This window comes from Hippocampus comes, unplaced genomic scaffold, assembly GCF_001891065.2.
Source record: "Hippocampus comes isolate QL1 unplaced genomic scaffold, H_comes_QL1_v1.1 scaffold20, whole genome shotgun sequence".
Lineage (NCBI taxonomy): Eukaryota > Metazoa > Chordata > Actinopteri > Syngnathiformes > Syngnathidae > Hippocampus > Hippocampus comes.
Genome location: NW_017805462.1, coordinates 1224029 through 1238561, shown reverse-complemented (window position 1 = coordinate 1238561; position 14533 = coordinate 1224029). Strand labels below are relative to the sequence as shown.

Sequence of the window (14533 nt, the reverse complement as noted above, 5' to 3'; positions counted from 1 at the left end):
CCCCCCACCCGCCCCTAAGCCCAAATCAAACCAGAGAACACACCTCCTTTTGCTCCTTTGTGACAGCTGGAGGTGGCAGCCACTCAAGTCACTATTGGCCTAAGCGTGTGCGTGTGCGTGCGCGAGATGTGGCTAACTTTCCCCTCGACCCCCACACGGCCCCTCACAGCTCTGAACAGCGAGCGGCGGAGGGCGCTTTGAGCGCCAATCTTTCATTTTCCTTGAAGCACGTTCACAGTCCCCCGCAATTCTCCCGACACCGCAAGGCAACTTTGTTCAGACTATCACAGCTCTGTTACCACGACAGCAAAACTGCATTCAAACTGCAAAACATTGCAACTTAGTCAGATCATAGCACAACTCTTACTCACACACACACACACACACACACACACACACACACACACACACACACACTTCCTAACCAGATGGCTGACCAAATAAATAAATAAATAAATAAATAAATAAATGCCGATTTCTTTGGAGGAGCCCGAGCAATGTGAAATGTGACAAAAAATTGCACTGCAGACTCAGAATAAATAATTTACTGACTTGACTTTGGAACGTATTGATATTATGGAGGCTTAATGGTAAAAGAATAGCTTTTTTTTTTTTTTTTTTTAATGAGCTTGCGCATACCCCGTGGCATTCTGGGAAACAATGCTGTCTGTAGCCTTTCACCTGCAAGTACCTTCAAACGTATTTGCCAGTCAAAATATTTTTACTCCACATTGGCAGGTCCACGCTTCTACACTGCTAGTCATTCTCAAAAGGTTGTCTTTTTTTCTTACTCAAAAAACACACTTTTTAATTTGTTTTTTAATCATATTCATGACACAAAACAATTCTATTATCCTAATAAAATATTGAAACTTTACCAAAAAAACAATTCTAACTTTCATCTTGAAAAATATCTTTAAAATGTCTTTGACCCTTTCAGGGACAGCGGTTACTACAGTGGACAGCTTATCATGTTATCAGGTTGTCATGATTGCTGCATGTAAGGGTTAATGTCCTCCAAAATGCAACTCTTTATTTAAAAAATAATAATAATGATAAGAACCAAACAGAATTTGTATCTAGAACACTACTTGGGTTCTTGAAAAATAAATCTCCAGCTTGCCAAAGGCTTCATTCCACCTTCATGGAAGGGATCCAAACCAAGTCCTCGAGTTTTCCATGTGTGGACTAACGAAAGCCCTTCGCCATTATCACATTCCTCAGTGTGGTTGACGTTTGGACAAAAGTGTGAGCGCTCCTCACAACACATCACTCAGAGGCAAGAATTTTTTTTTTCTGGAGGCAGCTCATGAATGACACGCCGGCACGGTAAACATCCACAAGCGCTCGGCGGCAGTCGGGGGATGTGAAAAGATTTCCCCGCTGCCGTGCCTTTTGTGTCATCGTGCTAGCCCGGCCGCCAATCTGCCGCCACTGCCGGGATGCCACTCGGACAAAAGAGGTGCCGCGGCACCAAAAGGGTGCCCCTTGAACCCCTGCCGGGGATATAGTCGCAAAACTTGAGGAGGACGACGACTTGAGATGAAGAGGCAAACAAAAACAGAGTGCAGCGGGAGAAGAGAAGTTTTCGCCATTCATAGTTGGTTTCCATTCTTCTGAATTTTGGGGAATTTTGATTTGTTTGGGCCCAAGTTTTGACAGCTCTGAAGTCCCAAGTCTATTTGTCAAAATTATTATGACTATTATTATTAAAAGAGCAGATGAATGAAATGTATTCTTCTTTTTGCGATTTTTTTTTTTTTTTTGACTGGAAAGGTGGTTTCTTTACGCTTGTTGCCGTTCTGCAGAAGCAGCAGACGACGAGGCCAAGCAACATTTAAAAAAAAAAAAAAAAATGGCAGACTTCCTCTTTGGACGGTAGCAGAATATCAAATACATTACTCAGGTGTTGCATCACGCAAAAATAAATAAATAAACAAAACTTTGGAAGTGAGCACACGCCGTGAACTCGAAAGCTACACTTGAATTTGTTTGTTCAACTAACCGACAATTAAGTTTAAATACGTAAGCAAAAAGTTGATGTTTATAGCAATCAAAATGCTGATTTCAACTTTTTCAGGGTGTAAATGATAATGAATGACAAGAGATGAACCAATCCCTCGGCTTATCATGCTTCAGTTTTTGTGGTCACACAATGTGGCGGATTTTTAAGTTGCACATATCTTAAATTTTATCATTGCGCATTTTTCGCCATCTCTTTTTTGGGGAGCTCATTTTTGACACGGAGACTAACGTTAATGCGGATTCATGGAGCATCTGTGAGATTTTATTTTGAGAATCAAAAAAGAAACACTGTCTCGGGGTATATTGATAAAATTTGTCCTGACTCAAATTAAATCCGTATTTATCTTTTTTTTTTCCTCCATAAATGAAGGAAAATTTGAAGAGGAAAATATACAAAATAAAAATGAAACAATGCTTAACATGAAGTTAAGTAAAATGTTCAAAAGAAAATTGACAAAATAAAACAAAAAAATAAAAACTTTTGTCCGCTGAAGCTACGGGAGCGCGACATCAGGGTGCATCATGGGAGACGCAGTCTGTATGTACGTCTGCCCGCTGGCAGCGAGCCAGCCCGGAGGCGGACGAGGTGCTCCCGCGTCCCCGAAAACCAAATTTCACGCTTGAACTTGGGCCAGGGCGAGCGAGTCGGGCCGATGCTAATGAGCACGCCCGTGCCGCCGCCAACCGCTTGCCAACAACATCCTGACATATTTATGATCATACATTTTAAGAAATATTACTTTTTATAATATACCTTTAATGTATGAAGTACATTTAAGGATCTCAAGAATGCCGTAAAAATTAAGAGTCAAAAATAAAATAGAATTATTAGATTTAATTGGACAAATAGAATGAGACTACATTATTTGTAATAATTATAACAATATTTATAGTATCAATAGCTTGTATTTAAGATCGCACCTTTCGAGGAATGTAAGGGCACTGATTAATAAGAACCACATTGAATTAACGGTCGGGTGAAAAAAAATTTCACGACAACAGTTCAGCGGCGCCACTTCATAACGTCGTTATTTGTGAATCGGTGCACACCGAATGCTTAGCATCTAAACTAGCACCTAAGCTAGCACCTGCGAGGCGGTGCAACTTCCTCAATGAATCCAAGTTCATTTTGAGAGTGCGACAACAAACAAATGGCACCCATGAGGCCGCGTGGCCCACTACCTTGATTCATCCCAATGGATTGAAGGGTTTTAAAATACGACTTATGTCTTTGTATTAATTTTATAAGTGACTAATTGTTCATGAATGACGTTGACGTCATTTTGGTGTCGATGCCCTTTGAAAGGTGGCGTGTTGTCCTCTAAAACGCGTCGTGAGATAAAGCTCCATCAGTATTCCGATCTTCGCCCGCATCGGGATGAAATGATCACTTGGCTCAAATCTACAATTGTCTATTATCTTTTTTGCTTCGTCTTTTGGCTCAAAGCGAAGTGAGCGAGCGCGAGCTTTGGAGGAGGATGAAAATATATATATATAAATATATATAAAATAAATCAAGCAATCTTTTTCCCTGCATTGGTGGTCTGATAAAAGCTGCCAAGGTCAGACCACCTGCGGGAGATTGCGGGCTATTTGCAGGCAGGAGAGCGCACACACCTGACGGGCCACGTTTCAAGGATGCGCAGTCAACACCTTTCAGCATTTAAGCTCAAATCTCTTCTCTTCTTTTCCTTCACAGACTTCAACCCTCTGAGAATTCATTCGGGACCGCAGGACAGACTCGGATTGGGGGACGATGAACAAACAACACATTCAAAAACGACTTGACAATAATAATAGGATAGACACCGTTTTGTTGGTTCTATGCTTGGCGGGCGAATTGGTTCTTGGATTGGCTCACGACTTGATTCTAGACTTGACTTTTCACATGGTTCATAATGTGGTATGGAATTCTTTTACGAGCGGAGTAATGGCCCCATCATCTAGATTTTTGGCCTGTTTTACTACCGCTTCTCCTCTCTCCTGCCCCCCTGTGATCCCTTCTCAAGGTTTCGTCCTTTTTGTCCCCAAATGGTTTTTGGAGTGTATCCTTGCCTGGATGGGGAGTTTAGACCGGAGGGTTTCATCAGTGTTTGTAAATTGTGTCCCGCGAAACCCTTACAGACCTTTAAAATGCTGTGAAAACAGATCCAAGGACCATGTTCCTAAATTGTATATATATCAACCATAAAGGGTACTCAAGCAGAACCTTTGGGGGCGAGGGTCGAAATGAAAAAGGCATTGGAACAATAACAGACACATTTTAGCCGTCTCGGGTTGGATTCCTCATAATTGGCTCACGCTTACAGGCCGCTATCGATCCCATTGACTGATTCTTAACCCCCTACTCGCCACCCTCCTCGTTTCTCCCACTCAATCTCCACCTCTCTGACTGACACGGGGCATCATCGGTGCAGACTAACTGCTGGATCGATAGGCGAGTGCAGTCTATTCGCTGCAGAGGCCGAAGAGAATAGCGCTAGAATAGCAATGATGACCGAGAGATGCCGACGCTCTTCTTTGTCTTCATTATTACTGATTTGATCATATACTTTAAAATCCAATTAGTTCTCATAACCTAAGACAAAAAGTATGCAAATCGGTTTCACTTAAAAAAAACAAGTAAACTAGTTCATTTTAGTCATCTAAGTAATTTGTATTTTTAAGCATGCAAGTCATTGTTGATTAATAAATACTAGTCATAAAGGTATATTTGGGATAACCTAGTAAAGTTAACTCATGTTTGCATGTCAGGGATTTTACAGTGTAAGAAATGACACTCATAATAAGGGCTTTTAGACATTGTCATTTTCCCATACTCTGGACTTAACTTCAGCAAGTAAAACGTACTTACCTCTTTCAACACCCTTAGCTCTGCCCCGGTGGTCATGGTTAACGAAAGACGTATTCCCCCAATGGCCCCACCAAACAGGCTAATTTCCGCAATGTCAACATCTGAGACCAGGGTACTCACATCTGCAACTCCCGCCTCCAGGATGCGGAGCTTGGCTTCCTTCTCCAGCGACGCTTTCTGTTCCACTGCAACAAGGAAGATTCCAAAAGACAAGTCATTCAGGTGCTAAGCCATGTGTATTTTTACCATTTGTGGGCGACGCATTCGGAACGGGACGGCGGCCAACCCAGAGCAAGGAGGCACATGAAATTCCAAGTCATCAACTCTTCTCGATGGAAGAAGCCCCGCATCAAAAGTTCTTGAGCTGGCTTTTGACTTGTTTTTTTGACTAGGTTGTTGACTTAATTTTTGAGTTGTTTATGGACTAGATTCTTGAAGAGGTAATTGTGTTAGTTCTTGAAATGGTTCTTGACATGTTTTATCAGAGGTTTGTGAATTGTTTCTTGACAGTGTTGGACTAGGTTCTAGACCAGATTCTTGACATGGTTCTTGACTATGTTCATGATTAGGTTATTGACGAGTTCTTGCCTTGGTGTTGAATTTTTGGCAAAGCAAAGGAAATGAAGTCAAATCAAATTCTTCATTTTTTTTTCCCCCTTCCCCAACAATATTCCATCTTGTCGCAGTGTGACAGTAAAAAAAAGGAAGTTGGTGTTTAAAAAAAAAAAAAAAGCTAATCACATTTGTACATGAAGGCCGCCGTTATTTTCCCTCCAAAACACACAGAGGCGCTTCATTTGTCACACGGGGCGGCCCTGTCCTGAGCTGTGCTTTATGTTAACTCAATGTAAGCCGGGAGCCGAGAGGGGAAAACACAGCCAGAAACGGCTCATTTTTCACTCTGGACAAAAGGAAAGGGCCTGGGCTGGCAGAATGAAGCGCTGCCAGCACCACTGGCTCATTATTTCCACCATTAAGCACCCGGGCCGCCCCCCGCCATCCACCCCACGGCCTTGCCGCTGCATCTCTGGAGTCGTATAATGAGAAGAAAACAACGGCCATCCCTCAAATGCTGAGGCGGGGATGAGGCAAGCGGGCAAGAGGGGGGGCGGAGGGAGAACGTATCACCGTACTGTCGCCGCGGCGACAGCATAGATGTAATCACATTAGTTGATCACCGCAGCCGTAGTCCAAGAGAGTATAAATCACAGAAAGTGAAGCCCGGCGTCTTCCCAACATCTTGCTGATGTCGACTCCATCAATGAAATACCACTTTTAGTGACTAATGCACTACAACAAGACCTGAAAATGACACAGATTTTGTTTCGGATCTGATTCTCAGAATGAAGAGTAATCTATGCTTTGATTTTTGTGAAATAACAGAAAAACAAATATGAAATCAAATCAAATAAAAAGACTGCTTAAGGCATTCATTCCCAAAGTATCGGATCAGGACTTGGTACTCAAGTGACTTGGAACCCAGGTGGGAAAAAAAAAAAAGTGAGTGAGACATCTCTAATTTTTAAAATAATATGAACATGTAGGAATTTTTATGACCGTAACATTTTATTATTTAGCTTATTACGGTTAGCATCATATACCCCCCGTTGCTATAGTAAACCAGCATTGGATGAAACAAAAAGAACAATATTAAATTTTTACTTCAACACATCTCCAAGTGTCCCAATACTTTTGTCCAATCTGCATTTTTTTTCGTGCACATAGCCCCATAGTTTTGGTCAAATGTCCTTCCGTTTTCACTTTTTGTATATGTCTCAATACTTTTTGGGCAAATACTTTTGTCCAAATGTGTTGGCTTCTCATTTATAGTTTGGTCCAAGCGCCGCAGTTGCCCTACAGGTAAAGTTCCTACGTGAGATCGGGGCCAAACACTTTGAGCACCCCCCGCCCTGCTTTTTTCCCCCCTACAAATCACGTCTGCCACGTGAGAACTTGTTTCTTCTTCTTGTTTGCTCCACCGCCAAGCGCAAACACATCAATATCATCATCAGCGCCCGCAGGCTCGCTAAATCCAGGATAAGAGATCCCGCCGCCACATCTTGTCCTGCGGGTATTCTTTAGCAGCAACTGATCAGCAGATCTGATAAAGAAAGGCGGAAAAAAAAGCCGCCTCGATGTCATCTTCAAATTTTAATGCCGTGAACCTGCGTCCCGTCTGGTTGTCGCCTGCAGGAATGCCAGCGGCTCCAATGGCGGGAGTTTAAAGTGCAACTGACGGCAGTCCGGGAATAATGTCAAACAGCTCTGGTGACCACTCCAACTTTTGCAGGACCACAAAACTTTTGCATCGTTGTCTGCATGAAAGGTGGAGGGATAAGGGCCTCACTTTTTGGTCGGTTTGTGTGAAAGGGACCGAAACAATTTTAATATGTGTAATCGGGTTTATATAATACCGATTACACATCATTCTACTGTGCGCCATCTGCCACCGTGATTTGGCCCCACAGCGCCAACGAGTGGCCCGGCATGTACACTACAACTCCACACATCTTGTCTTCAAAGGCGCCCGCATGTATCTTTTCAAATTCATATTCCCCAACATCTTCCCTGCTCTTCAATGGCCACCGCTGATAAATAATATCAAAGCAGAAAGATCTCTTTATGATGCAAAAACACACGCAGACACAGTAGGAGGGGTGGGGGGGGGAGAGAAAGGTGGAGGTGCACTGCACAGGATATTGAAACTGAAGCAGCTGGAGAAACATAACACGTCTTTCGTCAGACGCACATTAAAGTGCAAACAGGACGGGCGACAAAGACCGAGAGATTATCAATAACACACACACACGGAGGCAGGTGATGAGACACTAATAGGCAATACAAGAAAGCTATTTACACTTCAAGGTGCTAATGCAACACTTAGCTCCATCTTACTGCCACCAAAGTAGTCGCACGCACGCACACTTGCGTATTTGTGTGTAGGACATTCGAATCGTTTTTTTCCAAGCATCTTCACCTCGACATTCCTGTTGAGAAGTGTCATCACTAACCTCAGGACACACAAGGTTTGGTTCTCATGGTCATAGTGCTATCACCATAACGACACACACATATACACAAAGACACACACGGTCATACATGAAAACACACATACACATTCATACTCAGTGACACAGTCACACAAAAAAACGCAAGCGCTCGCACGGAGGCACGCACGCAATTTTTGTCTCGCTTTGCCCTGCCCATGAGCGACCAGTCCGTCAGTCATCTCCATCTGTCCGGCAATTGCCTAGTGACCAGTCCAGGGTGAATGGATGGTCTGATGACTTTATAGAAGGTGTCAATGGTGAAAAACACAAATGACAGGAAGTGAACGTTCCAAAAAGAGGGCGGGGCAGGAAGGGTTTGAATAATTCTGCTGAAAAGGATAAAGTTGAAAGGTGGGGGCGTGTCTGAACGTGGCAAGCGCTCAACTCAAAACAAAGTACGTGTTGTAGTTCTAAGGGAATCGATCACCTTGGCGCTTCCTCCTCCTTTCTGTTGCTTTGCAAAATAAGATGGTGGTTGGTGAGTGGTTCCTGGAGAGGAGGGGCGCAGGGTGCAGCGAGGGATCGGGTGGGGTGGGGTTCTTTTTTTTACCGTGATAATCAAAGGAAGGCGCCCCGGAGGGGGGCCAATCAGTCCACCTCACTGCCACACCTCATCAGGCGCTGCGCAGGCGGCGAAAACAGAGCCCTGGTAGCTCATCAGGACGGCAGCAAATGTCAACATTTGCTTGGTGATGTCACAGGAAGCCACACCTCCAGCGGCTCGTGACTAATTCATTAGCCGCCGCTAATCACGGCCGCGGCTTCATTAGCGGCCAGGATATTAGCAACTTCCACGACTCTCAGTGGAAAGAAATGTAAATGATTCAGTCAAGCCACTTCCTGCTGGGATTACGTCGCCGACGGGTTATCAATTATGGGCGACGCAGGCGGGGGGATTGAAATGAGATTATGAATAATAAATAAAGCCGAGAGGCACCTTGACACCGTACTGTCACTGCGGAGCCAAGAGGCCATCGTTATGGGCTACGCTACAACACACTTTCCAAAAACTTGATTGAGCCAAGGCACATATTTTACATTACCCCAAAAAAAAAAAAAAAACAACAACAAAAAACCCGACAAAGTAACATTTCGAGCATATGTTGTCGACTGAAATACTGAGTAATTAATTAAAATGTTGGAAATTTGTAACTTGAAACTGAAAAAAGCAGAAATTCAACTTTCTTGCATGAAGAAGTAGGGCTGACCAGAATATTTTTAAGTCGATGCCGATTCTAAAATTTGGTAAAATTAAATTCCCCAAAAACATCTAATTGGTTAACTAATTCAAAAAATATTTAACAACAAAAGTTTCTTCTCATATAACACCAAAAATATGGGGGAGGAAAAAAAATGGCAAAAAAACATGACGTGAAAAACCCAAATAACAGCCGATTAAATCAGTGGCTTAATCGGACGGGGCATGTTAAAAAGTTAGTTAAAATTTATTTAATGAAGCTTTTCAAAATCATTCAATCAGTATAACAGAAGAAAAAATGTTGATCATGGTTTTTCAGAGTGGAAGCAAATATTTGCAAATGTCTTATTTAGATTCGACACAAAAGAGAATGAGTTTGCATTCAGGGAGGACGAAAGAAATCGACTAAAAGTTGGCCCGTATCATGAAAAACACCAGTCGACTCACCACTGGCAAGTTAGCACACCGCTACATATCGATTATCCCTTCTCAAACAGAGCAATCATGAGGTTGGCTGTCTTCGATTGCTACACAAGGTCAGCAAATGACAATTTTGACGCCATTAGCCAAGCATAATATTTTCTCTTCATCCACAAGACGACGAGAAGGCAAAGTGAGCAAGATGAACCCATTACTGGGACATCGTAGAAAGGGTTCTGTCAGTCGTCATCTGTACCTGTGGGTAAAAAACAAAAAAAAAGAAAAGAAAGAACCCTTTCTACGATGGAACTTTCCTGTACGACTGAGAGCCTCCACAAGAACCATTACTGGGACGGAAATTACATTTGGCATTTTGACTTTGGCTTTATCTGGGCTGAAGGTCAGCTTGGCGGCATCCACGTCCAGGCCAATATACTAGGACGAAACCAAAAGTTAACTTGCAAACAAAAAATTGTCACTATTGAGGCCATTTCTGTGGCTGGAGGCAGCCAGCCAACAAAGGCCAACGTTACACTCCGATTGGGTGACACCCACATCACTTCCCGGGCCTTTATACATTACATGCATTCTAAAGTCACAGATACGACAATACAGACATGGAGGAGGGTAACCCCAAGTGAGCAAAAGTAATACCCTGCAACTCACATGCATATTTTAAATTGGTTGTATTTGCATCACAGCTGCCTTAAGTGCTAATTGTGACACTTGCTGTGCTGACCCCGACCTCCGGCTTCTCCTCGAGGGCCCGCTCTCACGGCCCGCCTCCCTTTTGCCCCCATCCCAATAAAAGGTCAGCGCCTTGCCGCCGGCGACCCCCCCATAATGGAGGCGGCACGTGACATGGGCCTCAACGCCGTTTCATAATGCAACAGCACGCCTGCCATTCTGTGAACTTTAACCCTCGGGGTTCCGTCCAAGGTCACCGTGGAGACCATCGCATTCAATTTGTGCAAACAAAAAAAGTAGTCACTCATTTACATTTCATATATTGTCCTTGTTTGCATTTTTATGATTTTTATGACACACCCGTTCTTATCGCAGTGCAGAAAAAATATTTTCATCCATTTTGTAAGAAAAGTGATTTTTTTTTTTTTTGGTTTTGTTTTTTTACGTAAGCTTGTGGAAGCAAATGTGACCTACCGGCCACTCGTGCCACGTACGCTGTGCTGACATTTTGCCGGTTGGGGCTCACTTTGAACGTCACAGCAGGGCCCACCACCCTAAAACACACACACAGACACACACACAAATTACTTCAACAGTTGCACATTTGGAATTATGTCAGCAATATTCTTCCCCCCACCCCCCAAAAAAAAATTGAGTTTGCAAATTGGCAGTAGTTGTTGTGCCCTTTGTTCATGATCACAATGAATGAAGAGTGTAACAGCCCCACCTAACGGTGAAGTTGGAAATTGTGCCTTCAATCCAAAACCTGCTATCAACAAGTCAAATTTGACTGAAATCAGTCCAAACCAGAAATGTTTTTGTTACAGGTTTGAAAATTTTAAAGATTGTTCAAACTTAAACGTTTTGCTGGCAACACAAAGCAAAAATATATGGATATTGTATACTGTATGTTGTCTTTTTCGGTCCTTGTGGTCTGGGAGGTATTGCATGCAAAGAAATGGGTTTGTGTCAGGCGGCCATTTTGCAGTTTTCCCAGCAGGCACCAAATAAATCACAAGGTGGCGAAAGCATGCGTGTGGTCGGCTACCCCATCCGAAGCAGCTTTTCTTCTTCTTGCCGCTCAAACGACCCCCCCCGCCGCGAGACGGATGATCACGTCCCTTTCGCCCGCCCGGGTTGCTTTTGTGGCCACTTTATATTAAAACACTCTAACATTTTTTTCTTTGACTGTTTTTTTAGCATGTGTTTTCTGTTTAGCCCTGTTCTTATTTGTCGCACTTCCCCCCACTTATTATGAACACTCTTCTTTTTAACACCTGCGCTTAACATATGTATTAGGTGACACTTCTCCTTTCTGACACTCTTCTTCTCCTTCACAGTTTTTTAATGAGTGTCTCTTTGACACTTGTCCATGACACAATAGATTGGGTAAACCAAGATATTCCCCCTCCGTGGCTTTAAGCCAACGTTAAGACTTGATGCTTGGTTGAAACATTTGAAATATGTAGCTAAATAGTCATCAAAACAAACTGGAAGCGGTATCCACCGAAACGGCCTTCACAACCACCTCAAATAATCAGCGTTGATGCTAATAAGCTCGTTTTAATCATTTCCACTACGAATGTCAGCTCTGCAAGTAAATCACCTTGCAAACAAGCGCAGATGAAAGCATCAGAATAAGAAGGCAAAAAAAAAAAAAAATGGTGACAATTATTTGCGGCGGCCGGCGGCGACGCGGCGCAAGCATTCATCACACGCGTCACGACGTCATCCATCTCAACGCTGAGGCCAACGCCGCGACGGGAAATCGCTCATGTTCGCTTGATGGATGGCGACACCTTCTGCATCATAATAAGCGTATACATACATACTTTTTTTTTTCGATTCAAAGTATTTGGAATGACTCCGTATCCGCTACATAAAACCCCCTTGTATCCTGATGAAGGACAATTCGATTAATCATTTCATTTCATTAATTGTTTCAGGCCATGAGTCAAACTATCCAAAAATATCTGTATTGGGAGTCGCGAGTCGTAGTGTGGGTGTGGAGGAGAGTGGAGTGGATGTTTGGCTCAAGTGTTGCGGGCGGGTGTCGCTGGTGCAGACAGGAAGAACGCCTCCGCTCGAAAAAAGCGGAGGAAGATCAATTTGATCAATAATTTGTTTTTTTCAGGGGTGTGGGGGTTGCATCACCTGACATTAAAATTGTTGACCAGGAAAATGTTTTATTGAAACGCATCATTGGTTGTGTTTTGCTCTGCATTGCTCAGATGACATAGATTTACTTTGTCATTGGATGCAAACATTACAGTCAATTTGACATCATATGTGGTCTTTGAGTTGTGAATCAGACGAGATGGAAGAGAGAAGAGAAAGCGTTCATACGTACGACAACTCGGCAAAGTCGGTGATTTGGATTCTGGCCATGCGAGCCAGGATCTCCATCATGTGCAGACCTTGGTCCGTCTGAAGACCGCTGAGGAGGCAAAATCGACGGTCATCACTTCATCACATGACATCCTACAGTTTTGAGAGCTTTTTAAGACTGTTGAATTCAATATGGAATGAAATTTCTCCATGAACAGGCAAGGCTTGCGTGAACTCACTCCGTGTCCGTGATGACATATCCAAAGACGTCATCTGCCTCCTTCCCTGCGGCCTTGACATCCAGCTGGAGTTCGTCTGACATCTTCTGACGCGTTTCCTGGTATTTGACGGCGGCCGGTGGCGGGGCCACCTCCTTCACCCAGCCCGCCACCTCTGACACCTCCTCCACTGACTGTGTGGTGTCCTTCTTTTGGACTGACAAGCCCACCTCACTGGTGCGGCTACGAACGTTCTCCAGACCCGACTGACGGTGAGGAGGAGAAGATGTGGAAGGGAAAGAAGCTCTTTGGTCCAAATAGGCCAGAAGTTTGCTGAAAACATTTTCACCACCAGCCTGGAAGCAAAATTATGTCAGAAAACACACTTCAATGTACATACATTCATTTGGCCAGCTAGCGTAACAGCAGCGTGCCCTTATTTTACATATGCTGTTAGCGATACTTTTAGACAGCTAGCATCATTGTAGCATGCCTCCATTTTACAATTGTTGCACTGTGTTGATTTTAGCTAAAAAACAAAACTGTCGTGCATCTATCTTGCACATACAATTAGCTTTAGCCAGCTAGCACAACCACAGTGCGCCTTTAATTTGCATGAATAAATTTAGCCAAATAGCATGTTTGCAATAGATAATGAACACAATACATATACCCTTAGCTTTATTTTGCAGACACTTTTAGTGTTAATTTTAGCCAGCTAGCACATTAGCGTTAGTGAGTTAGTACGACTGAACATTGCCACTATTTCAGAGGCACAGTTAGGTTTAGTCACCTAGCATGGCCACAGAATACCTCTATTTTACATACGCTATTAGTTTATCTTTAGACAGCTAAGACAATCACAAAGTGCAGCAATCTTACATGTGCCGTTAGTTTGTCAGCTAGCATAACAATAGTGTGCCTTGATTTTATCGACATTTTTAACATTAGTTTTAGGCAACTAGCATGACCACCGAGCATATCTGTATTAAACATTGTTGTGTACCTCTTACACTGCTCGTTGAGCCAGCTGGCACAACTGCAGCATTACCTCTATTTTACTTGTTCCCTTTGCTTTAGTCAGCTAATACTTCTGGAGTTATGTCTCTATAAGTTAAAGGTGCAATGATTCATCGATTAATCGAGTGTTCCAAACGGCAAACCACATTAAGAGAGGGAACTTCTGACAGGCTCACCTCGTCCTTCACTTTGTCGTCATTAGTCGGTGATTGGACTTCTGTTGGTTAAAAAAAAAGTCCTTATTTCTCATGTTATCAGTATCGTAGTGCTCTAGTGCTTCCTATGATGTCATCTTTTCGCATTCACCAGCCATTTGTGATTAACAGCCGTCGTCATGTTTGATTGGCGGTACCTTGAGGTGGGTCAGAAGAGGTCATCTTCACAGTTGAAGCTTCCGCCACATTCTCCTCATCTCTGCTATTTCCCTTCTTTTCTTCTTCCTTGCCGTCACTCAGCTCATCTCCCAAGTCTCTCGGCCCGGGTCGGACCTGATCCCGGTCTGCGGTACGGTCTTTGTCCACCACTTGCAAAGCATCCACGATGAGGTTTGACAGCTGGTCCATGTCATGCGGTGTCAGATTGTCCACGTCCAGGTGTTGCCTGCCGATGTTCTTCAAAACGTTCTGGATGAACTTCTCTGCGGGGTGACATTTGGATCAAATGAAGCAAAAAAATCAACAGTGGTACCTTGAAATGTTTTATATTCACAACATATAATTGTCTTTATTTTGTA

General features: G+C 43.3%; 1 protein-coding gene across 3 annotated transcripts in view; it reads right to left on the bottom strand.

Moving 5' to 3' along the window:
- The window catches only part of LOC109518903 (receptor-type tyrosine-protein phosphatase N2-like), a 53253-nt gene that overhangs the window by 31451 nt on the left and 7269 nt on the right, over positions 1 to 14533 (bottom strand). For all 3 annotated transcript variants that reach the window (XM_019875053.1, XM_019875055.1, XM_019875054.1), the window contains 6 exons: positions 14153 to 14437; positions 13977 to 14017; positions 12802 to 13136; positions 12585 to 12671; positions 10709 to 10788; positions 5000 to 5064 (listed from right to left, as the gene is read on the bottom strand). In XM_019875053.1, the coding sequence (XP_019730612.1) occupies positions 5000 to 5064; positions 10709 to 10788; positions 12585 to 12671; positions 12802 to 13136; positions 13977 to 14017; positions 14153 to 14437 (893 nt within the window). The remainder of the gene's footprint in view (positions 1 to 4999; positions 5065 to 10708; positions 10789 to 12584; positions 12672 to 12801; positions 13137 to 13976; positions 14018 to 14152; positions 14438 to 14533) is intronic.